The sequence below is a fragment of the Microtus ochrogaster genome, chromosome 18 (assembly GCF_000317375.1).
Source record: "Microtus ochrogaster isolate Prairie Vole_2 chromosome 18, MicOch1.0, whole genome shotgun sequence".
NCBI classification, from domain to species: domain Eukaryota; kingdom Metazoa; phylum Chordata; class Mammalia; order Rodentia; family Cricetidae; genus Microtus; species Microtus ochrogaster.
In genome coordinates this window covers 25,868,761-25,876,672 of record NC_022020.1, presented here as the reverse complement: position 1 = coordinate 25,876,672, position 7,912 = coordinate 25,868,761, and the positions used below count along the sequence as shown (strand labels likewise).

The 7,912-nt window shown below is 42.4% G+C and overlaps 2 protein-coding genes across 2 annotated transcripts in view; both read right to left on the bottom strand.

The window, feature by feature from the left end:
• LOC101983893 (protocadherin beta-6-like) overlaps window positions 1-1,680 on the bottom strand; it is a 3,387-nt gene extending 1,707 nt beyond the window's left edge. Inside the window, exon 1 of the mRNA XM_026783573.1 lies at window positions 9-1,680. Within this exon, the coding sequence (XP_026639374.1) occupies window positions 9-1,322 (1,314 nt within the window). The 5' untranslated portion in view covers window positions 1,323-1,680. The remainder of the gene's footprint in view (window positions 1-8) is intronic.
• A 4,357-nt stretch (window positions 1,681-6,037) lies between these two features.
• LOC113457096 (protocadherin-3-like) overlaps window positions 6,038-7,912 on the bottom strand; it is a 4,535-nt gene continuing 2,660 nt past the window's right edge. Inside the window, exon 2 of the mRNA XM_026783572.1 lies at window positions 6,038-7,907. Coding sequence (XP_026639373.1) covers window positions 6,981-7,907 — 927 coding nt within the window. The 3' untranslated portion in view covers window positions 6,038-6,980. The remainder of the gene's footprint in view (window positions 7,908-7,912) is intronic.

The following is a 7,912-nucleotide window of genomic DNA, read 5'->3' as shown; positions in this document are numbered from 1 at the left end:
TCAGACACCTGCACTGTTATGGTGTGCTGGGTTGTGAGCCTGGGTGTGCCCATGTCGGTGACTGTGATGGTGATGTTGTACTCAGATCGGCTCTCTCTGTCTAGTGCCCTATCTGTTTCCAAAGTATAGAAATTCTCCACGGATGGTCTTAGAAGAAATGGAAGATTGTCATCTATGGAACACATAACCTCCTGGTTATTTTCCGAGTCTGCATCTGAAACACTGAACACTGCTACTATGATACCTGGCAAATTTTCAGGGATGGGGCTGTTGAGAGAGGATAGGATCACTTCCGGAGCATTGTCATTCACGTCCAATACCTGCACGACTAAAGAACACTTTCCTGTTAGCCCACCGCCATCCATGGCCTCAACACCCACATGGTAGGACTGAAACGCTTCAAAATCCAAGGCGCTTCTCAGTCGAATTTCTCCTGTCTTTGAGTTTATTACAAAAGGCTCGTTAACATCGTCGTCTTGAAACAGTGCATAAGAAACCTCTCCAAAGGATCCTGTGTCTAAATCTCTCGCTGAGACGGTAAGAAGCAATGTACCAATGGGGTTGTTCTCAGGGACCTGGACCTCATAGAGCTCCTGAGCAAACTCCGGAGTGTTGTCATTTATATCTAAGACAAGTATTTGAATCTCTGTGGTCCCTGACCTGGGGGGAGACCCGCCATCCACCGCAGTGAGCGTGAGTCTGAGCTGAGCCTGCTCCTCACGGTCCAATGCTTTGTCCAACACTAGCTCAGGGAACTTCTTGCCATCGCTGCGGTTGCGAGTGAGTACGTGGAAGTGACGGTTGTCGCTGACAGTGTAGCTCTGAATGCTGTGACTGCCGGTATCTGGGTCCTGTGCCATTTTCAAAGGGAGTATCTTTCCTGGCTCAGTTATTTCTGATATTTTAAGGAGCACCTCTCTGGCAGGAAACTCTGGGGCGTGGTCGTTTATATCTATAACTCTCAGTGCGGCCTGATAAAACCGCAAAGGATTGTTTAGTAACACCTGGAAAGGTAGCATACAAGGCTCCGTGGAGCCGCATAGCTCTTCCCGGTCCAGCTTTTCATTGAGCACCAAATCCTGGGTTTGTGGGGCAATCTTCAGATACTGTCTGTTCCCCTTGAAAACCACTCTGGCACCCCTAGCAGCCAGTTCTCCCAGCCTTAGTCCCAAGTCCTTAGTCAAATTGGCCACAAACGTCCCACTTTCTGTCTCCTCCGGCACGGTATAATGAATTGATTCTGAACCCACCTCCCACGAAAGCATCCATGCAATTAAAATCATCACTTGCCTTGTCTTGCACCACTCCTTTGTTTGTGGCATCTCTACTGATGCAGGAGGGAAAATCCCTTTCAGCTCTTTATCACGGAGGTAACTTTGGCCTTCCGGAAAGTCTCTGTTGTGAAATTTTTGGATTTGGTCTTACACGTTCCCGGTGACCCCTCTTCTCCGGAGTGCTTTTGTCTTAGCGGCAGTAGCAAATGGTTCCGTATTTTGCTTCAGTTTCCAGGCGATACGGGGCTTCCAAGGGCTCTAAAGACTTCTTACTCCTTCTCTTAGCCTACACCGCCACCATGCGTTCAAATCAATAACTTCATGAGATATTTTCAAACACGGAACACCGACAGAACATTATGAAGACTTTTATACAAATCTAAGCATTACAAAGACTTTTAAGTTGAGTCAGTGTTTCTCAAAATGACAGTGTAAAGGAGTTATTAGGGGTCTTGCTTGAGAGTGCATGCTTGTGTTCTGTTTTGTAAGTTGGTTTTCAAGCTCACTCTAGATCTTGAGTCAAATTGACTGCTGATGTAAAGGAACATCTAAGAATCACTCTTCTGGCCACGGAAACTTCCCACAATCAGCTACGAATTCTTTAACAGTGCAACTGATCTCTGATGAGTTCTACAAAGTCATGAGTTTATGAGGAACATTCTTTAATTGTCCCATTAAGCACACCAACAAATTATTAAATCTCAAAAGTTGGTTAGAAACATAAATGTTGAACTAAACATTGAATTCCCTAAAATACATGACTCAGCAATGGCATGAACAACAGACTTTGTTACTAGGCCACGTGAGAACAGTAATGGTAATCATAAGGCTATTGAGGAGAAAACCGTGGCCAAAAAGTGATAGCAATATCTAAACAAAATGAATAATTTAAAATGGGAATTAGGAGCAATTGCTATTTGCCATGAGAACGTTTAAGATTTAATTTTATTTCTAAGTGAGTAGGCTTGGTCATGGTTTTAGAGATCCATGTGTTTTACTGTAACTTTTCATTCGACAAGATGTCCTCATGTCACTTTGACTGAAGACCAAAATTATTGTAAGAGATGGCTTGATGCAGAAAATGACATTCAAGGACGCACAGTGGCACACAGTTGTGATGCCAGAATGTGGGAGTCTGAGACAGGAGGGTAGCAAGCATGAAACAAGAAAGACTGCATCTCAATAAACAGCAAACAGAAATGCAGATAACGTGAAAGGGGTTGCATTTAACTATACCATGGAATCCAATGACTGAACATCACAGTTAGACTATAACAGAATATGTTACTCTCTTGCTTTTTTCTGAGCAGATAAGTTGGAAAGTGTCTTTAAATATCATTTAAAATGTGAGTGAGTACACATTCAAGAACTTAATATGTGTTCGATATAATTGATTTCTGATGGAGTTTGCATTTATTTAAGATGAGTTCTATTAAGGTCAAGAAAACTTTACTTCACATAAGACCCAAGACAATAGGAGACGGGAAATTAGAATATATTTTAAAAAAAACTTCTAAGTGAAATAAATCAAATTTAAATCTGATTGCTGAAACCATCTTATGGCTAGAAATCACATGTGCGCATCCAGTGGAACAAAGAGAATGAGAACATCAATATCCCACTCCTCCAGGGCTTACCAGAAAACCACTACTGAGTGCGGACATTCCTTGAGCCTGTGAATAAATGGAACTCATGGAGTAAAATCAACAGCCATAAAGACTGTGGATGGGTTTTGCCATCTCGAGATAGTTTCTAAATGTTCCTTCTGAATGGTGTCAGTTAGTCATTGTTGGTTGGGTTGGCTGGAGGACCACCGACAAGACTGGTAAAGCTCACCTCCTTCAGTGTCTATGAGGGATTCCCTAGAGGAGACTGAGGAGAGAAGCCCGCACTGCGTGTGGGTGGTACCACCCCATAGACTGGAGTCAGAATCAGAGCAGGAAAAGGAGAAAGAGCACCAAGTAAGCAATCTCTACTCTAGGTTCTCACCACTTTGATGGGCGCTGGTCCTTCCATGATGAACAGAAACCCTGGGTCAAAACAAACACTTCCTCCCTTGTTTTCTTTCTCATTTTGTCCCAGCACTGAGAGGTCTGATGAACAATGGGAGGGTCTGAGTTCTGACTCCAGTTTAATGACATACTTATGCCCCAAAGCCTTTATTCACTCTCTGGGGCTACAGTAGCACCAGATGTCCTCAAGTGTGGTTTATAGAATATTCCTGACATCAGAACAAATTTTTATCAGCATTACAGCATGTGGTGAACTCAATCTAGGCAAAGAGTTTTTTTTAAAAAAAGCATTGGTACTTATGTGAGAAAATTAGTATCTTGATATTACTCCCAAAACGTACCTGTTGAGAGTGTCCAAAGACTCCATTTTATAGAAATTACATTTTACAGAGAATTACATAAGATCCTCAGAGAAGAGCGCATCACTGCTTGCTCTCTTTTTCTTTTAAATAGAATTGAGTTGATTTTACTTCCCCAAACATGTATACACAAGGAGATAAACATTGTTGTCATGAGAAATGTCTAACAAAAAAGGGAAATGAGATAAACTTTTACATAAACATCACTTAGATTTAAAACATTACCTTGAATCCTTTAGGATTTCCCTTCTGCTCTGCTGCCAGCAAATACTTGCTTTCCTGTGGCCCCTTTAGAGTCTTCTCTCGTATAATGGATCCTGAACAGTTTCCTTTCCCTCCCTCCTCATTGCTTCCCCCACTCCCCCTCTCCTCCAGATCCATTCCCCACTTTCCCTTCAGAAAAGAACAGGCCTCCAAGAGACAACAACCAAACACAACAAAACAAGATACAATTAGTCAAGGCAAAAGCTCTCCTATCAACTTTGCTGGACAGCAACCCAGTAAGAGAGAAAGGGTCCAAAGAGCAGGCAAAAGAGTCAGAGACACCCCACCTACTCTTACAAGTCTCACAAAACAGCGAACTAACAGCCATAACATATATGGAGGACCTGGAGCAGATCCTTGCAGGTTCTGTGCCTGGCACTTCAGACTCTGAGAACCCATATGTGCCCTTCTAGGTTAATACAGTGGGCCATGTTCTCAGGGTGTCCTCCATCCCTTCTGATTCCTACATTCTTTCCTCTTCCTTTTCTGTAGGGTTCCCCTAGTTCTGAGCTCCAAGCTGACCCAATTACACCCATTTCTTAAGGCAACATTTGCAGAAATTAAAAATTACCAACCTTGACCATCTTAACAACTGTGGGATGTTGGCAAGTTTTAGGATGAAACAGGTGTAAAAGAAAAAAGAATGCTATTCATTAAATTCATTTTAAAAATGAACTGTTACTAATGAAACACTAAAAGAAGCTTTGGTTTAATCAGAGCAATAGCCAATGCAGTGGCATTTCTCAGAATGGAAACTTGAGATCGTGTTAAGTGTGCTACTTAGTGTATGTAATTAGCAATTGTGACAGAATAAAGATTATGAAAAATATGTAGTGGGCTAAGGCTGACAACACAAAATTGGGAAATTAGATTAAGTGAACTTATTCGCTCTTCTAAAATCTGGAAGCTTAAGATGAAAGGATTTGCAGGGATAATTTTATTGTATGGTTTCTGGTTTTTCCTCACAGATTGCTTTCTTCTTCTGGTATTATCACGTGATTGACATCTGTGTTCTCTCTCCCTTCTTTCCTCCTTTCTGCTCTACCTTTATTCCTCTCTAAACTTTTGTTAAAGTCACCAGATACCTTCTAATTAAGGTCTAGCTTAACTACATGTTGTAATATAACAGTCTCATTAGAAGTTTTATCTCTACTGGACGTGGTGACACACAACTTTAAACCCAGCACTTGGGGGCAGAAGCTGGAGGATCTCATTGTGAGTTCAAGGCCAGTCTGGTCTACATAATGATTTTCAGGTGTTTCAGGACTACAGGGTAAAATCACTCCTCAAAAAGAGAACTTATAAAGTCCTTTTAAAATAGTACCAGCTTTTATGGTCATATGTACCAGTGCTTAAATATATTAACCTTGGGGTGCTAACAATTCACTTGATGAGAGTTAAAAGCATTTCTTAGGAATAAACAAGTTAGTTAAAAGGAACTTTAAAAAGGTTTTAAAGTGCTTTTGAGCTGGGAAGTTGATGGGTAAAAGCACTTGACTGCACAAGCGTGAAGACCCTGGTTCTAATCCTGAGAACTCACATAGGACTAGACACCCAAGGCAGAAACATCTATATTTCTCAGTTCTCTTTTATGGAGACAGGAGGCAGTCACAAGAGAATCTCTAGAATCTCTGGGGCCATCTAGGCTTGTGTGTACAGCAGAAAACAGCAATGGGACCCTTATTAATGAAATAAGGTGGAAGACTTGCCCAAGATTGTCTTCTGACCTCCACAAATGTCTTGGTTTAAGCATACCTGCATTGTAGACACAAACACAAACACAATGGTTGCCAGTGAAACCAGGATTTGGAAATAATAGGGACAAAGTGGTACATGCAAATATTGCAACTTGTCGTGTAAGTTGGTACAACTAGTTTGGAAACCTCGCTGGAAGTATAAATGTTACTTAGACAGCTCTACCCCTGAGCAATGAATGCCCATCACAAATGCAAATGTACATCTAGCCAAAATATATATGTAAGAATATTCATAATATTATATAAACAACCAAACTTTATGCTAAGACAAATGAATAATATATTAATAAATTGTGGCATACTTAGCCAGAATAATTTATATAAATAATAACAAACCACATTAAAGCACTGCTATGCATACATTTCATAATAACAATATAGAATGGAAGAAGCTTGACACAGAGTAGCTGGAACAGAACAAGGAACTTACATAGACCCCAAAGTGGCAAGACCGCAGAACTGGAAGTCAGAATGTTTGCGATATTTGGGCCAAGAGACGTTGTAAAGGATCATTTATGTGGCACCTGGGGTGATAGTAATGCTTTATTTTCCTGGGGCACTAATGGCATGATCTGTTCTTATTTGGTGACAACAAAATTAGCTGAATATTGAGAGTTTTCTTCAGCATGTAATAATTTGAGTTAAAGGATTAACTTTTTTAAAGACTGGACAAAAAAATACTGTCCATAGAAGAGTGTTCCATTGTACCATGTTTTCTTAGATATGGTTCACTACATCGTTTATGGCCATTCTGTTAACAATGATTTAAATCGAGAGAATGCCGCGAATCAGCTTGCACTTTCAACTTAGCATCAAGTAGACAGTGAAGACAATGGCCAGAATGCACAGAAAATAAACCAATATTTGATCTTTATTAAGGCAAACTTCACCACAGGTGAGCCTGTTGATGTACGCTCATAATCCCAACACTTAGGGCAACAGAAGCAAGCTGATCACCATGAACTTTCCATCAATCTGTACAAAGCCATTCCAGATCAGCAAGACCCCATGTCAAATAACCAAACAAAATAAGGCTCCACTAACAAAAATGTTCTAATTTGTTATGGCAAGTACTAGTTCTAAAAAAAGAGCAAAAATGGAATGAAAAGGGAGCTCAGCATGCATTGGTAGGGCATAGAAATATAAACAAACACAATGAAGTAGAATTAAACTTTCTCTTATAGGACGAAACTTGAACAGACAATTCCAAATGAAAGGATAAATTAAACCTATATCTCAAGAAGATGTCTCTCTGAACTCTACATCAGGGTTAGTTATGATAAAAGAGGTGAACATCACTTCAAAATAATCTCTCTAATAGAATCCAAAACTATTGCGCACAACAGCATTTTCTCTTTCAGCATTTTCTCTTTCTTCAGCAGCCGCCTGGCTCTGAAGGTTAGGAAATAATGGCTTAAGAAATTTAAACTCATTTGTTCCTGTACCTCCTTTCAGGTACACCTCATACTGGTAGCTCTGGGACAAGGTTCCCGAACCACTGACATCCATCAAGTGACCAGGAAAGTGTCCCTCAGGCACAGAGCATCCACCCAGAGAGCCTGCCCTGGCCCTCCGACACAGCCTCACCCCCACGAAGAGCAGCACAGACAAGAGAAAGAGCGAAGACACAGATGCCAAGGCAATGACCAAATAGAGTGTGAGCAAGTCGTTATTATGCTCAGGGTCGCGGGACACCTCAGGCAGAGGAAGGTAGGGTTGAGAGAAGCCATCCACCAGCAGCACGTGCAGAGTGACACTGGCAGAGCACTGAGGATCACCATTGTCCTTGACCACCAGCAGCAGCCTGTGCTTGGGCGCATCACGCTCACTCAGCAGCCTGGAGGTGCGCACCTCGCCATTGTGAGCCCACACGCTGAACAGTCCTGGCTCCGTGGCCTTGAGCAGTTGGAATGATAGCCAGGCATTCTGACCAGAGTCGCGGTCCACAGCCACCACCTTGGTGACCAGGTAGCCAGGCTCTGCCGCCCTGGGCAGCAACTCAGTGAAGGGCGCAGAGGCGTTCTGCAGCGGGTAGAGCACGAAGGGCGCATTGTCGTTGGCGTCCAGCACTTGCACGTGCACCAGCGCCTGGCTGCTGAGCGCGGGCGAGCCTTGGTCTGTGGCACCCACGCTGAACTCGAAAGTTTGCAGGGTCTCATAGTCCAGCGCCCTGAGCGCGAACAGCTGTCCGTTGTTGGCATTGATGGAGATGAGCGAGGAGAGGTCCAGCTGCGGGTCGTGGGTGG